At 58.4% G+C, this 18,755-nt stretch overlaps 2 protein-coding genes across 6 annotated transcripts; both read right to left on the reverse strand.

The window, feature by feature from the left end:
- Nucleotides 1-357: 357 nt before the first annotated feature.
- On the reverse strand, nucleotides 358-4,564 carry FDX2 (ferredoxin 2). Its single transcript, XM_002921375.4, has 5 exons — nucleotides 4,171-4,564; nucleotides 4,030-4,084; nucleotides 3,725-3,831; nucleotides 1,042-1,129; nucleotides 358-772 (listed from the first exon to the last, which is right to left on the reverse strand). The coding sequence occupies exons 1-5, from the start codon at nucleotides 4,523-4,525 to the stop codon at nucleotides 616-618; spliced, it is 762 nt and encodes a 253-aa protein (XP_002921421.2). The 5' UTR covers nucleotides 4,526-4,564; the 3' UTR covers nucleotides 358-615.
- A 490-nt stretch (nucleotides 4,565-5,054) lies between these two features.
- On the reverse strand, nucleotides 5,055-18,709 carry RAVER1 (ribonucleoprotein, PTB binding 1). 5 transcript variants are annotated; one of them, XM_002921374.4, is made up of 14 exons: nucleotides 18,465-18,709; nucleotides 16,869-16,935; nucleotides 14,116-14,585; nucleotides 10,575-10,766; nucleotides 10,276-10,405; nucleotides 9,840-9,934; nucleotides 8,881-8,968; nucleotides 8,374-8,585; nucleotides 8,183-8,276; nucleotides 7,971-8,107; nucleotides 7,138-7,212; nucleotides 6,505-6,645; nucleotides 6,026-6,109; nucleotides 5,055-5,929 (listed from the first exon to the last, which is right to left on the reverse strand). In XM_002921374.4, exons 1-14 carry the CDS (start codon nucleotides 18,681-18,683, stop codon nucleotides 5,783-5,785), a joined length of 2,151 nt encoding a protein of 716 aa, XP_002921420.2. In that variant the 5' UTR covers nucleotides 18,684-18,709; the 3' UTR covers nucleotides 5,055-5,782. The 5 variants fall into 5 exon arrangements, with proteins under 5 accessions (XP_002921420.2, XP_011225954.2, XP_034513649.1 ...); XM_011227652.3 differs by having other exon boundaries at nucleotides 7,971-8,276; XM_034657758.1 differs by lacking the exons at nucleotides 6,505-6,645; nucleotides 7,971-8,107.
- Between the last annotated feature and the right edge of the window lie 46 nt (nucleotides 18,710-18,755).

An 18,755-nucleotide genomic window follows, 5' to 3' on the forward strand; every position in this document is an offset into this window, starting at 1 on the left:
TGAGGCGCCTCTGGCACGCGGCGCCCAGCACCGGGTTCCAAGCCCTCCCTCCCGCCCCCGGGCCTGCCTCAGTCCCACTCTGCCAGCTCTGCTCCGGTGGCCTTCACACCCCGCCAGGCCCGCCTGGATCCCTCCAAATCCCTCCGCGGCTGTGGGGGCGGGGCCTTGCCTCGCGATCCGCGTGTGCTCAGGCCCCGAGCTCTCCAGGCAGAGGGCTTCCAGGTCTCTGCCTCAGTCGTCCCCCCAGCCCCGCGGCCCCATCGCTACTGTGCGAGGGAAGAGTTGGGGGTCCGGAAAATGCAGCTATAGACCTCAGGGCCTGGCCTCCCCCCACCTAGGACACTGAAGACACTGGAGGCCTGTGAGACAGTTTTATTGTTGTTCCAGTCACATTCCACCCCATCTACACACTGATTCTCATGAGCGTGGGGGAGGCCGCCCCCCAAACCAGAGCCTGGACATGGGATCTTTCTGAAGCAGGGGCTTTGGCCTTCTGGTTGCTTCCAACATCTCTCTCGGGCCTGTCCATGCTCTGGGCTGGGCTGGCGACTTGGCTATTTATTCCTCCAGTCCTGGCCGAGGCCCCGGGTGTCCCGGGTGGTGCGGCTGCCTGGGTCAGTGGGGCTTGGGGACATGGCCGTCCACGTAGAAGTTCCTGGTGATCTTTGGCAGCGTGAATTCAGCCCCTTCCAGCTCAGGAGTCAGCACGATCTGGCAGCCCAGCCGGGAGTTCTCCTGAAGAAGGGGGGCCATGTCCAGCATGTCGTCCTCCCTGGAGCAAGAACAGCAGTCATCAGGGGGCACGCTGTCCAGCTGGTGAGGGCCCCACCGGGCAGGGAGGAGGCACCTCTCAGGCCGGGGAGGGGCAGGCTGCCCAAATCCGCCTGGCCGGAGGGGTAGCGTCCCTGCCAGCAGCCACAGTGAGGAGACAGGCTGGGGATGCCTTCTCCTCCCGCCAGACGGGCTTCTGCACCTCGGAGAGGCAGAGACCCGGTGGCCAAGCCCTGCCGCTCAGAGCGGGGAGGGGCTGCCCCCGCTCACCTCTCATCAGGAGGAGGCAGAAGGTCCAGGTGGTCCTCGCTCACGTACACGTGGCAGGTAGAGCACGCCAGGGAAGCTTCACAGGCCCCTGGGGGCAACAAATGAGGAGGTGCCGGTGAGAGGCACGGTCAAGTAGACGCCATGCGGTCAAAGACAGAAGTGGGGAGAGGCCCTTTGTTTCCTGGCGCCCCTCGTCTCTCCTTCCCGGGCCCACACGGAGCGCACCCTTAGCCCAGTCATTGACTCTCAGCTAGCTGTCCCCGAGCTGCGTGCAAGTTCTGCAAAGGGACGTCCAGGGTGTCCCATCTCCCAAGGACTCCCCAGCAGGCTGTGGACCACACTTCGCGCAAGGAACCATGAATGAGCATGGATTTGACTTCAGTGTGGCTGAGAGGGGAAAAGTCAGGCAGGGTCCCTGTAGCCTATAAGCCCTTGCCGGGACCCTGTCACTGTGCTGGGCAAATGGGTTTCCGTCTCCCTCTCGCTCCTGAAGATGGGACCTGCTTCCTTAACACCCAGTGTGGCAGGGGAAGAGACCAGAAAATAAGGGTTGAAAGATACAGAAGCTGGGGTTTCCTGCTTTTCCCCCGGGCGTATTCCCACCCTTTGGATTGATCGCTGAGAACTGTGCTTGCGGGTAACGTCCCTCCTGGTCTAAAACCTTCTGAGGCCTTTTCGCAGCCAGAATAAAACCAAACTCTTCCACTCAATCCTTGAGATCCTCCTGACCCCCTCACTCATTCCACTCCAGCCACACTGGCCCCCCTGCTCAACTCCAATGCACCAAGCTCGTCCCCCACCACAGGTCCTCTGTACTTGCTGTACCCTTGCCCTGGAATGCTCTTCTCTCCACTCTTTTACCATGGCTACGTCCTTCTTGTCTTCAGGGAACTCATCTGTCTTCCAGTTCCTCCATCTCCTGTTTCTTGTCCTCTCTCCACACCCCCACCACCCCCTCCTGGCCTCGGGGACTCTAATTTCTGCACAACATTTACCACAATCTCAAGTTACCATCTGAATCTCTGCGTGTACCTATGCTTCATCAACCTGGCCTCCTCTTTGTACTTGGCACTGAGCCTGGCATGTGGATGATCAAGAGACTTGTGTTATAAGTGAATGGGACAGAATTCTCTCTCTTCCACACATGTTGGATAATGAGGGCAGCCTCCTGACCTGGAAGAACCTCCCAGGGGGACGTGGTGACTTTGCCCCCATCTCCTGGGGATAAAATGTCTGGACCTTGAAGCTCCAGGCAGCCCCCAGGAATCTCTTCCTCGGCCCTGTTTCCCGCCTCATTAGCGTCCTCATCCCATGAGATAGAAATTATGGAACACAATAGTCCCAGCTAGGCACTGCACACTAACCAGACACCAGGCATTCAGCACTACGTATGAGATCTGTTTAATCCTCCGTAACAATGCAATGAGACAGCAACTGAATTATCCCCTTTCATAGATGAGGCATCAGAGGCCCAGAGAGGTAAAGTACCTTGCTCAGAGTCCTAGAGCTGGTAAGAGGCAAAAGATGAACATAGGCCACTTGCCTCTAAAACTCATGTTCCAATCTCTGTCCTAGACTCTGGATTCCAGAACAGAACTTGAGGTAAGTCTGCCATAACCAGCTGCCCAACATCCCCACCCCCGATAATGATTAAATCAGGCTCTGTATTATATTCACCCGACAAATAACCCTGTACATATTTTTTTCCAGACTGCCCATGATATAATTACATGTTTATTCCTGGGATTATGGTCCCTATTAAATTGAAATTGATATGAAATGACAGGGGCCTTGTCTGTTTTGTACATTGCTGCCTGGCACACAGTAGGTGTTCAATATGCATAGAAGGGCAGCACAGATTAGCGGCTAAAACAAGCTGTCTTTGAATCTAGTTTCGCCACTTGGCCTTGGATCAGGTCAACTTACCCTGGGGCTGCTTCCTCGCCTATAAAATGAGATAACAATCTCCCCTATCACATAATCTTGTCATGATGATTCAGTCAATAGGTATTTAATGCACTTAAAGTAATGTCTGCTGTGATTATCTTTTATTCAGCAATTACTGACTTAATACCAGTTACATCTAAATTCCATGACAGGCAATGGATAAGTAGCATCAGGATTTCCGATTTCATTCTGAGGACAGAAGACAAAAAGGAGACAAGAGACTGAGAAGTCTTAGGAAGATAGTAAAGCACACTGAGGTGACAGAGGGACCGGGGGTTGGGGTTTTAGCTGCGCTGAGGGGATGAGATTGTCAGGAAGATGACATTTATGTTGAGACCTGAAGGATGAAATGGAGCCAGAAGATCTGGTGGGAAAGGACTTCAGATGTCTGGAGCAGCAAATGCAAAAGCCCCGAGGCAGGAATGAACTTGGCTTTTTGTTTGAGGAACAGCAAGAAAGCCAGTGTGTCTAGATTAGAGAGAGGAAGGAGGGAGAGAATACAAGCTCCTGGAGGACAGGAATTTTAATGACCTCTAATAAATGCTCAATAAATAGCTGGTGAGAGAGTGAAGGTTTAGAGCTGGTCAGGCTTTGAGACATTGTTGAGGAGTCTGGATTTTAGCCATGTTTGATGGGAAGCCACGGGAGGGTTAAGTAACAGAGAACCGCATCTGATTTGCAGGGTTTTAAAAATAATGACTAAGGACCTCCCCAATTCCCAGTGCGGGGTTCCCACCTTCCAGGTCCACTCCATGGCGCTGGGCCAGGTGGAGAACATTGTCCCCCACTCTGCCGCTCACGGGAATCCGTTGGCCTGACCGGTCTACGAACACCACGTTCACCCTGGGGACAGATGGGGGTGCGGATACCAAACTTGATGGTGGGCGCGGTGGCCAGGTCACGTCTGGACTTAGGGGGCCTTGACGGCCAAGGGAATAGGAAGAGGTAGAAAGGGGACACAGAGATGAGGCTGCAGGGCAAGGTAGGAACCAGAGGAACCCCGTGGGATAAAGAATGGGGGACTCGGCCCCCCACACTCACACGTCCCCGGGCCGCTCGGGGCCGCCAGCTTCTTCTTCCCCTGCCTGGCGCGAGCCTGGAAAACACGGTTGGGTGAGCGGCCGCGGCGCGCCTTGCGGGCGTCCGACGGGTTAACGCTGTCCCCCAAAGCGCCCCAGGTACCTGTCGCTCGGAATCTTCTGGCTGTCACTGGCGTCGCCGCCTCCCCAGACCCCCGAGAGCCCCCAGGCCGGCTCCACCAGGCTCCCCTGGCCGCCCGCAGCAGAAACCCAGCACTCACGCCTCCCCAGGCCACGGAGGCGGCCATGACAGGCATCACGTGACCCGGGACTGGGCATGCCCAGTGGCAGCCACGCGACCAAAAGGCCCGTAATTGCCCCAATACAAGCACTGTTGTTTGAGGGGGGCTCGTGCGAGGTAGGACTCCAGGAAGAGACTGCCAGGGCGGGAGGGAGCCAGGAGGTCTCACCCACACAAAAGATCTGCCGGGCCGTCCCAGACTACCCACCCAGGCCATTTGTCCCAAGAACCAGCCAGCTCTGCTTTCTTTAAAACCATTTACTTACAAACTTTAATTCAGCAAAGGAAGGTCTGTGAGAGAGGATTGGGGAGACGACACCCCCCTGGAGTGGATGTGGACCCCCCAGAGTCAGGGGAGGGAAGCTGGTGGCCCAGCCGGCCAGGGGGAGGGCCCAGGATCTCCTCAGGCCGACAGGTCCTGCTGGTGGGCAGGGGCAGAACTTATCTGCATGAAGCTGCTGGACTGGGCACTGGGCCAACAGGAGGCCAGCTCCAGGTGATCTAGCCTGGGGATGGAGAGGCAGAACTCATCTTCAACATGGGGTGGGGGCGGGGAGACAGCAGAGGCTCAGTGAGATGCACAATACCCGACTCCCACAGACTGACAGCAGGACTGGTTTAAGCTGGCAGAGAAAACCCGTCTCTGCACCTAGGCCTGGGCAAGAGGGATGATGGGGTTGGTTTGCCAAGACCAAGGCTTTGGCCTTCTACTGTCCTCAGAGTGGGGACCCTGGGTGGAGGGGCCCAATCCCCAGGCCAGAGCCATTTGGTCCTGAGTCAAGCTTCCGGAGCTTGGCATCTAAGAGGCTCTGACCGCAGGGCCTGGGACCCGGCTTTAAGGCATCAGAAGGCGAGGGAACTGTGGCAGGGGGCTGGAATTCCCCCAGCTGGAATTCAGGCTGGAGTGGGCAGGCAGGGGCAGGACACAGCCATGCCTGCAGCAGACATGAGAGAAAAAGGGCTGAGCCATTTCAAACCGAAAGGAGTGGAATGAAGGCCCAGACACGCTGGACCTTGAAGGAATCAGAGCTGGGGGTCGTCCTGGATTGTTTAAAAAATAATACAAATTAGAAAAGGAAACAAAAGTCAATTGTCAAAGTTAAAAAAGGGGGACAGTCTCTGATCCTCACGGGAGGTCAGGGGAACCTCCAAGGCACTCGAAAGGCCAAGATATAGGAGTGACGAGGCAGGAGAGGACTCCCAGAGAGACAGACACAGGCAGATACAGGGGAGGGGACAGAGAGCAGGCCAGGCCCCCTCTCTCTTAAGGCTGTAGAGTTTCCATGCCGGGAGCAGGCCAGAGGTGCACAGTGGCCCCCAGACTCCCCCACACTCCTTGGGTTCCGGCTGGTTGGTCAACAAAGTCTTTCAGAGATTTTTCTATTACTGAAAGGGGGAAAAAAAAACAAACAGAACACCAGAAAACCCAGAAGCGATTTGGTGCAGGCCCTTGAGCATCTCTGGCACTGGCCCCTTAGAAAATCCTCTTGCGCTTCAGGTAGGAATCTGCGTAGTGGCCCCCAAGGCCCTGGGAGTGCTGGCCCACGTAGCTGCCTTCTGGGCTGGGTTCGGGTGAGGGCAGCAGGTGGGCAAAGCTGCGTTTCTGGCCACCCAGTGGGGTCTAGAGACAGAAAGGAGGGGGTGGCAAGTCAGGGGCCGTCTGGGGGCCACTGCTCCCCTGCGTGTCCCCGCTGTCCCCCCACTCCCAACCCCATACCTTCAGCAGGTGGCTGTGGCCATTCGGCCCAGGCCCGAGGCCTAGGAGCCCTTCTCCGGAGCCCAGTGGAGAGGAGCCGACCGCCTGAGAGACATGGAAGAGAGATGGAATGGGAGAGGAAGCAGCCCCCAGGGGCAAGGGCTTTCAGGCTCAAATCCTGCCTCTAGCTCTCATCAGCTAGGAGACCGGCAGAACAGGACTTCTTTTTGTCTGAGCCTGTTTCCTCATTTGTCAACCGGGGCTAATACCAACCACACCATAGCCTACAGGAAGGGGAGTAAAAGGTGGCCAGGAAGGCTGGGCAATATTAGGTGCAGGACACACAGGTGTGGGGAGGACAGCCTCTTTGAGCTCAGCCCTGAGCAAGCCGATGCCCGCTCTGCCACCACCTCAGCCGTGGCCTAGGTACCAAAGGTCACAGGGGCTCCTGCATCCTGGCTGTCCCCGGGGAACTGTCCGCAGCTGGGAAAGCTCCTCACCTTGTTAAGGTGGCTCTGCTTGAGGCCAGCCTGCAGGCCACTGGTGAAGTAGGAAGTGGGCGAGCCCGAATAGAAGTGGGAGAGGGGCCCCCCGCCGCCCCCGCCACTCCGTTCTCCAAAACCACTGGGTGGTGGGGACATCTGCAGAGAGGGGGCGGGCCAAGTGAGACGGATTACTGAAGAATCCAACCCCTTTTGTAGACCCTTCCAAATGCCACCCCGGACTTTGTCATGGGACTAGCTTTGCCCAATGGGACAGCAGCATGACGATAAAGGCAGAGGTGTCTAGCCTCCCTGCTTCCTCTTGGGAACCCCGGGACCACCACCGTATGCAGGTCAGCATCACAGGGTGGCCTGCTGGAGAACAAGCTCCATGGGCAGCAGATAAACCATCCCAGCTGAGGTCCCCTCCCTTGCCTAGTAACCGCCGGGTATGTGACTAAAACCCCTGCAGACTGCTGACCCCAGCTGGGCCGCCAGGGTGACTGCAGGGAACTACCTGCCGGCCTCCCCAAGACTGGTGAGAAATCACGTATCTGCTGTTCTGAGCTACCAAGTGGTGGGGCAGCTTGTTATGGGGCAAAAGCTAACTGATACACCCAGGAGGTGAAAGGGACCGGGGGCAGCTCTTACTTTGTGTCGGCTGGGTCTGTGGGGCCCTAGCGCTGGCTCCCGTGGGTGGGAGAAGAGCCGCCGAGGTCCCACATCCTGAAGGAAAGGGGGAGAAGCATGTTGGGCTGGAGTCAGCACCAGCCTCACCCCTGGCTGAGTTCCACGGCACAGCTGTTCCCGGGGAAGTCTGGCCCGTCCAGCAGGGGGCACACTCTACAGTGTGGGGGCAACTTCCAACTGCAGGCTGGGCAGCTGGAATGAGACAGAGTGTGCGCTCCACGGCTCGAGTGGTAGCGGTTCCACGTCGGCCCCGGAGGCGGCTGCTGTGAAGGCGTGTGGCCCCCATGGGGCCACGTGTTCACTGTTTCAAGGCCCACTGGGCATCTGGGTTTTTAGATGTTAGTGCTGACATTTATTTCGTTTTTTTTTTTTAAACGCAGTGTGGGCCAAACACAACATAGGCGGCCTGCAGGTGGACGGGCTGCCACATCTGACCTGGGGGAGGCCGGGACCACAAAGGGACAGCTCTCCAGGAACAGCGACGGGAGTCAGAGAAGGGAGAGAAAGACAAGAGAGACCAACGGGACATCGAGCCTTGTCTCTAAGAGGGAGAAGCACAGCCTAAAGCCTCTTGGGAGAGAAAGACAGACAGGAAGCAGGTCTGATGTGCAGAGACAAACAGACATGAGACAGGGCAGGGCCTGTGTCTGGCACCTTCCCCGCTATCTCCCCAGTGCTCGCCTGGCCATCAGTACTAGAGAAATAATGCTTTGGAGAATGACTTGCTCTAGAGGGACAAAGGGCTACAGTGGTGGCCCTCGGGAGGGCTGACCACACGGCAGCTAGGTACTCACCGAGGGGTAGTCGAAACCATAGCTGTCAGGCAGCCCTGGTTCAGGGGGCAGGCGGGTGCTGGCGAGAGGGCCGAGCAGGCGGGACTTGAGCTGGAAGGCTTTGCTGCTGCCACCGCCTCCACCACCACCTCCAGGGGCTGGGGGGTTAGGCAGGTGGCCCTCAGCCGGGCGGCGGCTTCTCCCTGTGCCTCCCCAGCCCCGAGCCTCCTTACCCGCCAGGTTGCTGGCCGGGAGTAGGCTGTGTAGGTTCAGGTAGGGATTCAGGGGGATCCGGAAGTCCTTTGGGGGTTCCCCCAGCAGTGAGACCTGTGGTAGGAGGGCTGGATTCGTGAGGGCCCCTGGCAGGGGGGGGTCCTGCGGGGCAGGCGGCCGTATGAGCGGTGGGTGCAGGGCGGAGCCTTACCCCAGGGGGTGCTGGCAGAGGTCCACTGTCTTTCTGGAGGCTCCTAAGGCTGGTGCCTCGGAGTCCCACTGGGGCAGGGGGTGGAGTGAGCTGGGCTGCTGGGGGACCCAGGCCTATGGCTTCCCGGTCACCCCCAGAGGGGCCAAGCAGTGGCGGCAGCAGAGGGGGCGGCTTCCCTCGCCGGGGCGGCAGCTCCGGGGGCAGGGCCCCTCCTACAGGGAGAAGGAGGTGTTGGCGCCCAACCACGCAAGACGCGTCTTCCCGGGGCCCTGAGCCTCCGCTTGGATCAGGACCAGCAGGTATGTGCTGGGCACTCTGCAGAGCCCTCTAAGCACATCACCTCCCAGGATGCTCCCGGCTACCCTGGGAGGAGGGGGCCCAACTGACAGATGTGGCCACTGAGACCCAGAGAGATGAGGTCATTTGCCCATGCCCAGTAAGGAAAGGCGCTCAGAAAGGGGATGTGGGATCAGGTCCAGAAAGATGAGGAGAGGCGGGGTCTGTTACCTGCAGACAGCTCCCCAAGGAGGGGGTTGGCCGGCTGGGCCCCAGGCTGAAGGGTGCCCAGGGGAGAGTCTCCCAGGATTCCAGGCTTCTGGAGACAGAGCACAATCAGCTGGAGATGGGCCGTGTGGCCTGGGCAGCACACCCAGGGGTCACCACACCCAGACTCCAGCCCCAGCCAGTCATGGGCAGACACGCAGTGTCCCCCAGTGTCTGCAACATCCCAGCCATCACCCATCTGGCCACCCAGTGACAGAGGGCCTCCTGCATACCAGGCCCTGGGGTGACCCTAGGGACATGCACCATATGCTCAGTGTGTCACGGCCTGTCACCCCACACTGCTAATCACTGTCAGACACACATAAAATGACAGTCCTTTCCGGACACACACTGTCCCACACCCGGTCCCCCTGCTGAACATCATGGAAGCACAGTGTCCAACACAGTGTAACAGCCACACATGGATCCAGTCACTTTTAGCCACAGAAGAGTGGAAAAGGCCCTAATTCCGTCAGTGACTGTCAGACATACCCATGTCACTGACTTGGCTCTAATGAACCATACCGGGTAGGTCAGCGGTGTGTGTCCGTGTGTCTACTGGCATATGTGTGTCCATGCCTCCCTCTGAACGTGCGCTGGGAGCAGTCTATGTCCCTGTGTGCTGCACCTGTGCGTGTGTGTGTGTGTGTGTGTGTATCTTGGTCTGTACGGTGTCCATATATATGCGTTGAAAAAGTAGGAGCAAGACACCAGCGAGCTCCTCCTCTGTGAAGCCTGGACTTTGTCCCCCAGGCTGAGTCACTGCCTGAGTCCTGAGCACCTGCCACAGACACGACCAGATGTCCCATCACCCCACCGACGGCAGGCACCGGCAGACCCGAGTGGGGCGCAGAATGGACCAACAAGGGGCTGGGGCGTGTGCGCGGATGCGGCGGTCCCGGGGCCCAGGACCGTGTGGTTACCTTCTGACTCTGTGTCTGCAGGGCAAGCTGCAGCAGCGCCGTGGACAGCGCAGGCCCGTTGAGCAGCGGCATGGCCGGAGGCGCACCCAGGAGGCCTGGGGGGGATCAGGAAATGAGCACCGGACCCTGGAGGGAAGCGCCTGCCCCTGTTAGGCACAACCCAGGGCCTGAAGCTTCAAGAAAGCAACCGATATACCCCAAAAAAGGGCCCAGGAAGGGGAGTCTGCGGCAGGGAGGGACCGCCCTTTCCGCTCCCGTCTCATGGCAGGTCGATCTGCTCCCCCAGTGAGGGGCGAGGGGCACCAGCTTCCACTGGTGACCGCCGTTCGCATCCCAGCCCCTGCTCATGGGCTCGAGTCACTCAGCGCTTAGATGGGAAAGGAGTCTGGGGAGGCGCTGGGTTCTGAGAGTGCTGGCGACCCCGGCCCCACCTTACCCTGCTTGCCCCCTGCACTGCCGTGGAGCAGGGGGTTCAACAGCAGCTGGAGGGAGGCGGAGGGCCCCAGGTTGCTGAGCAGCTGCAGGATGTTGGGCTCGGGCAGGAGCCCTTTGCCCCGATTGAGGGCCTGCAGAGAGAAACGGAAGAGCAGCTTAGAGCCCCACCTGGCCACAGGGATGCGGGCTCACCCGTCCCTCTTGTCCTGAGTCCAGCTGACAGCCTGACTTTTCAAGAGAGGAGGGCCTGGCCCCTGGTCCCCCCACCCGCAGGGGCACACTTCCCGGGCACACACTCACCGTGGCCTGTGCAGCGATGAGCGCGGCCAGCATGCTGCGGCCAGGGGGCCCCGGGGCACAGAAGGAGACACGCAGGTGGCTGCCCCCCAGCGCCAGGCCGTCCGCCCACTGCTGCGCCTCTTCTGCCATCTCTGCCGTCTCGTACTCCAGCACAGCGAAGCCCTTCAGCTGCCCATCCTGGCCATATGCCAGCTGGGGGGGGGGGGGAGGCAGACATGAGCACCCAAGTGGCATAGCCGCCCTCACGTGAAGTTGCAACAGTGACCAGACTTGGATCCTGATCGTGACACTGGCCTCCCCAGAGGGGGTGGGTTTTTAGCCCTATGCTCTTCTGAGCCCTGTTCTTGCATTAGCTCATCGAATCTTCTCAATGGCCCTAGGAGGCTGCATCCTACCCACTTTTCAGAGCGGACAAGTGAGGTTCAGAGAGGTCACTATGCCCAAGGTCACGCAGCTGGTAGGAGCGCAAAGCTGGGATCCACTTTGCATGGGTCAAGTCCCCTGGGCCTCAGGCCAGCGCCACTTTGGGACTGTGATGGAGACCGTCAAGCAAACAAAGGCACAGGGAGACAGGGTGGCGCACTTGAATTACAGAGCTGGGAAGAGGCGGCACTGGTGGGAGAGATGGGTGGCTCCAAAGCACCGCTCGACTGTGCCTCCGGCTGAAGACACACAGCCAGGGCTGGGAAGGAAGGACACAGCCCAGGGGTGAGACACGCAGCCTCCAAGCTCGGGTTCCAGACTGGACATGTCAGTTGGGAGCGAGGCCCTTCCGCCTCCCCTGACAGCAGCCCTTTGGTACTTTAGGCCCACAGCCCCTTATCCAGACCCTGGGGCCATATGTGTCCCAGGATTGAGACTTTTTGAAGAAAGGGAGGCTGGTACACAGGCTGTATGGCACATGCCCACTGCCCCAGTGGGGTCTGGGGCTCCCGCGCATCAGACATACAAATAGCTCTGCAGCAAGACACAAAGATGAAGGCCACGGATGGCCTGTTGCCAGGTCAGGTCAGGTCAGGTCAGGCTCTGCTACCATGTGAGCCTGCTACCCACTCAGGGAACGAACCTCTTGGTTTTCAGGGCATTGTGGGTGCTGTCCCAGGGCAGGCAGATCCCAGGAGAGAACCCGGTCGGACCCTGCACGCCCATGGGCTGGCTGCTAAGGAGCTGTTTCACCACATTGCAGAGCCAGGCCCGGTCAGCATCCCCACTCTGCAGGGGAGGAAATGGGCTCTGAGAAGGGCAGTCCTTTGCCCAGGCCGCGGAGCTGGAGCGGCGAGCCAATGCCCTTCAAGAATCCAGCCACCTCTGGGGTGCCTGGGTGGCTCAGTCGTTGGGCGTCTGCCTTCGGCTCAGGGCGTGATCCTGGCGTTCTGGGATTGAGCCCCACATCAGGCTCCTCCGCTGAGAGCCTGCTTCTTCCTCTCCCACTCCCCCTGCCTGTGTTCCCTCTCTCGCTGGCTGTCTCTCTCAAANCAAAAAAAAAAAAAAAAAACTTAAAAAAAAAAAAAAAAAAAAGAATCCAGCCACCTGTGTGTCACCATGGCTGTTTCAAGAACCGGTGACGCTCCTCCCGGTCCCCAGTGATGCACAGCGTGGTTTGGAACCAAGACAGTGTCCCTCCACAGAGGACGGCGGAGTCCACGAAACGGAACACGGTGCAGCCCCAACAGCAGTGAAAAAGCTCTCGTGTCTGAGCACGAAAATATGCCCAAGACCAAGGGGAAGAACCAAACGGACGCAGGCACGGCAATATCTGGGTCAGGCAAAGGGGAACACGAGGACATACACACACATCTGTTTGAAATGCGTAATTAAATCTTGCCGGAAGGAGACACCACACCTGGTTTGAGCAGGGGCTGCAGGCAAAGGCGCCTTCACCACTGACCTTTCTGCTCCTGTTGAATTTCCAAGCAGGACTGGGCTGCCCATTCACAAAAATAAATAAAATGGAAAAGGCTTCTTAAAACATCCAAGGCCTGTGATACCTGCTTTATTCGTATCCGCAGCACTGAGCTATTATGGAGACTTGCCTGTGAGTAATGGGCAAAGCGCACCAGAGCGGGCTGCTAGGGCATCTCCCTGATGTTCTCATCTTGGTGATGTTCAGAATGACGCTTCCCACCAGGATGGCCAGCTCCCAGCTCAGCAGCCAGCCTTTGGAAGGTAAGGGTGCCCGCTTAAGAGTGGGGGGCCCCAGGGTCAACGGACGGACCTCGACTCCCAGCCCACCTTACTGGCAGGCTGGTGTGGGCACATCACTGCACGTCCCTGGGGGCAAGAAAGGGTGGTGCTCCAGGTGTGCACCTGCTCTGAGAGTCCGGTAGGGTGGCTCCCGCCGTCAGCCCACCTCTACTGAGCACTTCACCTTCGCCTCTAACCAAGGCCCAGATGCCCATCTTCTAACATGTGCCGCTTACAGAGGAAGAGAGAGAGGAGTCAAAGGGCAATGAAGGCTTCACGGCTCCTACAGAGGGAGATTAAGGCTCAAACCTCCACGTGCCTGACTCCTGAGCCCAGCCTCGGTTCAACCAGGACACCTACCAGAAGTGGAAGCATGAATAAGCAGCCAATCACAAAGCACTGGTAGCCCTATTTCCAGATGGGGAAACTGAGGCTCAGAGCGAGAACTTATAGTTGGTCATGGCCCTGCTGTCCCACCTTCGTCAGGCTGGCCTGGGGCCCGGAAGCCAGGCTGTGGCGTTCCAACCCCAGCCCCGCCACATCCTGGCTATAGAGCCCTGGGCAGGGCACTTGAACTTGTGCTGCCTGAGAATGGGGTAATACCTGCCTCTCTGGGCTATTCTAGGATGGAGGGATGCTAAGGAATGTGCTCACTGGGTGCGGAAGGAACGTCTATGCTGGGGGTCTGTGGGTAAGGCTATCTGGGGGCTGAGGAAAGGGCCTGGCCTGTTCTCACGCCACCGTGCCTGTCACAGGGCCAGACACACACACATAAGTGCATGACACAGGTTGCTCGAATGAACCAGAAACAACGTGTGAGTGTTGAATCCCTTTTTATGGAGGAGGGAAACCAAGACTCAGACAGTGAGCGACTTGCCCGGAGCCACAGAACTGGGCTGGAATCCAGCCAAGCCCAACTTCCTGCCCGCCAGGCTTAAATGGACTGTGGGCTTCTCTGGTCAGCCTCCTCAAGGCCAGGCCTAGGAGCCAGGAGGCCACTCGGCAAACATCTGATGAACACGGAAATGGGAGCGAGAAGTGAGCAAGCCTCACACCAAGCTTTCACAAAGGTGGCCTCACCTGCATTTTATAGGAGGCTCAAGGCCCCCGACGTTAAGCAAGTCGCTAAAGGGCGCACAGGGATCTGAACCCCAGCCATCTGGCTCCGAGCTGGGCTGTCACCCACTATACCACGTGGCCTTTCTAACAAGAACCCCATTCAAAGTGGCACTGCCGCTGCTTTACTGAAAAGGGACCCAGGAGATTAGAAAAGGCAGGTGACTCCAAAGGGCCCCTCTGAGGCGCTCTGGCCCCGGCCCCAGCTCCCCCAGGCCCCTGCACCAGGCCCAGGGCTCACCTGGCAGAAGGTGGGTGCGTGGACTGCCGACAGCGCCCGGCGCAGGGCATCCACATCGCTGAAGCCAGGGGGCAGGTGGTCGACACAGAGGCAGCGGGAGTGGAGCAGCACGGGTGTCAGCTGCCCGGCATCTGTCCAGTGCACGTAGAGGGTGCGCGGGCCCAGCGGCTTGCCCAGCAGGTCCGACTTGGCGCGGGCAGCCGAGTCCTTCTTCATGTACTCCGCGAAGCCGTAGCCCTTGGAGTGGCCGGTGCGCTCGCTGTAGACCAGAAAGCAGCGCTCCAGGCTACCGAAGGGCCGCACCAGCTCCTCGAACTGCTGCTGGGTGAAGCTGGGGGGCAGGTTGGCCACGCACAGCAGGGCGTCCGTGGGCTGCAGCTGCACCGACAGCTCGCGCTCCCGCAGCTGGCTCTGGTGGAAGGCGTTGATGGCAGCCTCGGCCTGCTCCCCGTTCAGCAGGGTCACGAAGGCTACAGTGGGAGGGGGCGCAGGTTCAGTGGGGACCCCGAGGGTGCACCCCCACCTCCCTCTACGCCTTGTGTGACCTCAGAACACCCAACAACCAGGACGTGTCAGGGACCAGCCGAGAGAATGCTCGGCAACCCTGAGCCCCTGCTGCAGGTGTCTCTTGCCTTCCTGAGCCCCGCTTCCTGCCCTCATCCCCGCTCCCCACCCACAGCAGGGCCCACCTACTGTGTGCCTGGCTGGGTCCTACAGGCGACTAACTCGGGTGACGCACAGCAGTGGTTAAGCATGAGGTCGCTGGAGCCTGGGCTTCAATTCCAGCTCCTGAATGGCTCAGTTTCTTCATGGGAAATGAGAATAACTTACTCCTGACAACCACCGTTTGGCCAGCAAGGAAACAGATCCAGAGCAGCACCCCCTGTCCCAGTGGAGGAGCCTGGACTTGAACTCAGGCAGGGAAGCCCCAGTGCCCGGCTCTGCACCCCTCCTTCACCACCTTTCCAGGCCACCAAGACCTCTCATATCCAGTCCCACTGCCACTCCTCGTTTGCTCTCCACCCAGCAGCACAAGGAGCCTTTCAAAAGGATAATCAGATGGCGCCACGTCCTTGTTTAGGGGTTTCTCATTACAGGGGCCAGGGGATCCTGTGTGGCCTGGCCCACTGGCCTTGCTGACCTCCTCTCCCATCTCCTGCTGCTACTTCCTGGACTGTGCCCGGCCCACTGCACCCTGGGCCTTTGCGCCTGCTTTTCCCTGAGCATGGAACCCTGACCTCCATGCTGCTTCACCTGGTGAAACCCCACCCACCCTTCAATCTGCCTGCAAACATCACTTGCCCACAAAATCTAGCCTGACTTCTCCTGTTAAAGATCCCAAGTCTGTGCTCTCACAGGGCTCTGGAGCTTCTGGTCGTGTGTGTGTGTGTGTGTGTGTGTGTGTGTATACAAACCTCCATGTTTGCAGCTGTCTGAATAACACCCTTCTCCGCAGACTAGTCTGTCTCTGTTAACTGGGTTAACAGTTACGTACCCAGTACCCAGCACACAACATTCAGTAAACGTTGCTGGAAGACTGTATGAACGGGAGTGGCAGTTAACCTCTGATTCTTGGCGCCTGGCACATACACATACCTGGTGCTCAGTGAATACTTCTGATTTGTTGCCCCTGACGGTATTTAGTAAGCACCTATCAGGTGCCAGGCACCCACAGCTTTTTAGGTATTTTAAGGTGTTTGGCCTCATAGCTAACCCAAGCAGGCCATGCCCAATTTGCTGGTGAGAAAACTGAGGCTCCAGAGGATAAATCACGTGCCTGCGGCCACAGAGTGAGGCCACACCAGGACTTGAACCCAAGTCCATTTGCCTCCAGGGCCCAAGATCTTAACAACCATCCTAGCCCACCAGGTGGGTTGCGAGGAGTTACCTGTCCTCAGCTCCTTCTCACCCATCTTACAGAGAGCAAGAAAAGGTCCTGGAAGGTTTAATACTGGCAAAATGCATGGCAGGCATGAACACCCACAGAGAGCTTCCTGTGCGGGGGTGTGGGGGCCAGCCATGCAGTGCAGGAGGCAGGTGAGTGAGAAAGCAACAACAGCCCAGCCCAGCGTGACAGTGCTATGATGGGTGGGGCGTTCAGGCCACTATGCAGAGCCGCCTGATGCCACCCAGATGGCACAGTGGGCAGCTAAGAGCACTCGCAGAGGGAATAGCCTGGAATCCAATGGGTGCCTGAGGGGATGGTGAGGCTGGGGCACATCCCTGCAAGGTAGTGTCAGGAGAAGCCTCAGAGAGTTTTGAAGAGAAGGAAGAACAATGAAGGTTAGGACTGGATTTGATCAGATCTGCAACTGGATCAGAGCTGGCTACTGGGGGGAGGGCAAGCAGGCGCATGAAATCACAGAGGCAGACAGGCCAGAGGGACGCTGCCCTTTTTGGCAGAGATGGAGGGGGCATGGATCGGATAGAAGAGGAGGGAATGGAGGGGTGCCAACTATTCTGGAGGACTTGAAGGAGGAGAACAGGCAGGCCTGGGTGACTGGCTGGCTGGGGGGAATGGCATGGGAAGTGTGGAGCCCAATGCCCAGGAATCTGGCTGGGTAGCCCAGGAGAGGAAAACCAAGGCTGCCCCACAATGGGCAGCCAGGATGAGAGAGAGTGGGACAACAAGGGACAAGGCCTAGGGGACAAGGTTGGGCCTGAAGTTCAGTACAGGAAACACTGGGCCTGGACCCTCCCAGTTTCAGGGACTGTCACCTCCTGCCACTAGCCCAACGCACAGCCCCACAAACCTGTCCCTTTGTATTTGTCCACAAAACAGTACTTGAGCTCATAGTCGCTGAGCAGGTCGTGCACTTCCTGCGGAGACAGAAACCAAAGGATACGGAGTCACCAGGGGCTGAAGGGAGCGACCCAGTGCCACCTCCACATGGACCAGCTATGAAGGCAGATCAATTAGCATCCCCATCTTACAAATGAGGAAACACGCAGAGCCAGCATTCAGAGCCTAGCGGCAGACTCCAAGCTTTGAACTAACACAACATACCCTAAGAGTCAGATGGGTCTGAGTTCAAGTCCCAGCTCTGCTGTATGCCCTTAGGGAAATAACTTCAACCCATCTGAACCTCAGTTTGCAAGTATGACTCTTTCCAACATTCCAACAAATTAGGCATTAACCCATTTTGTAGCTGAAGAAACTGAGGCTCAGAGAGACAAAGGAACATGTCCAAGGTCATGCAGTTGGTCAGGGCAGCAGAGGGAATGCCACCCAGAGGGTACCTGATTGGGGTCCCTGTGTACTTAATAAGCCCATAGAGCATGGTTTCACGTGCCTCCCAATTCCCTCCTGCTGACAGGGCCAGCCTCCTGGTAAGCCAGCTTTTCGGGCAAACTCTGGGGCCTGCCACTGCCAGACACACTGTGCACCCTAAAGGAGATAGAGTGTTCCCAGCTGAGATATGGTAGGCACTAGAAAAGCCAGCTCTAGGAAAAAACCAGATCATGCTTAGTGGCACCTAAGGTCTGTCCCCAAGTCTGCCCCTCCCCACACTGTGAGACCCCACCAGCCATGTGCCTACTCATGGGCAGGGAGAGTCAGTGGCAGATGTGCAGGTGGGTCAGAGAGCAGAGATTTCTCAGCAGCAGGGAGAAAGAACCCATCTCCCTGAGGCAGGGCAGGGCAGGGGAACTACACGCAATCTTCCTGGGTCCAAAGAGCACTGGGAAGCCCTGCCCCATGTAGGCCCCAAAGGAAGGGCACCCCTGGCCAGATCAGTCACGGGAGGGGGCACAGAACAGTGCCCCCCCCTTCCTGCAGGTCTGTGAGCTGGGGGCACTAGACTCCATTTTTCCAAATTAATCCAAAGGCTTTTAGAGAAGAAAGACCCCAGGAGCTACTACAACTTCCAGACCTCACAGAGGAGTCGATAAACGCGTGCTACAAAAAGGCAGACTCCAGTCAACCCTGAAACTTCTGGATTCAAGGTCCCGCCGTCCCATGGTAGAGGGGGTGGGGAAAAACACAATCAGCAGGGAGCAACTGGCATCCCTACTTCCACAATCCCAATATAGCAGCCTATTCACAATCCCCCAACAAGGCCAAAGTTGCCCGCCCCCTTCCAGTTCCCCGCCCCCTTCAATCACTTGGTTTCGTCCAAGCCTGTGGTCGCCCCTAGCAACGTCCTCCCTCAGTCCAAAATTGGTTTCTCCCTCCATCATTGCCCACCCCCTCCCCACATCCTGCTCTTGGTTTCTCCCGATCCCTCACTGATCCCGCGCTTGGACTCTCCCGCCGACGCCCCCAAGCGCAGGCCAGCGTTGGTGTCGCCCGGTTCCCCCCGCGCACGCGCAAGGTGGTATTTCCCGCCACGCTTCCCCCCCCCCCATACCTGGTTGGTCACGTCCCCCGGGAGGCCCCGAATCAGTATCTTGCGGCGGTTACGGAACTGGCGCTCGGTATGTTCCAGGCGTTTCCGGATCTCCTCTGGATCTAGCGGTGGCAGTTCTTCTTCAGGCGCCCGGCGCTCCGCGGCATCATCAGCTTCAACCTCTGCCCCAGCCTCCGGGCTCAGCGGGGGCCGGTGAGTAACGGACACGTCGGCCGCCATCTTGGGAAACCCGGCGCCTTCTGGGACCAGCGAGCCTGGGCGGAGCGGCATAGAGCGGCAACGAGGGCGCGC

This window comes from Ailuropoda melanoleuca, chromosome 4 (assembly GCF_002007445.2).
Source record: "Ailuropoda melanoleuca isolate Jingjing chromosome 4, ASM200744v2, whole genome shotgun sequence".
Lineage (NCBI taxonomy): Eukaryota > Metazoa > Chordata > Mammalia > Carnivora > Ursidae > Ailuropoda > Ailuropoda melanoleuca.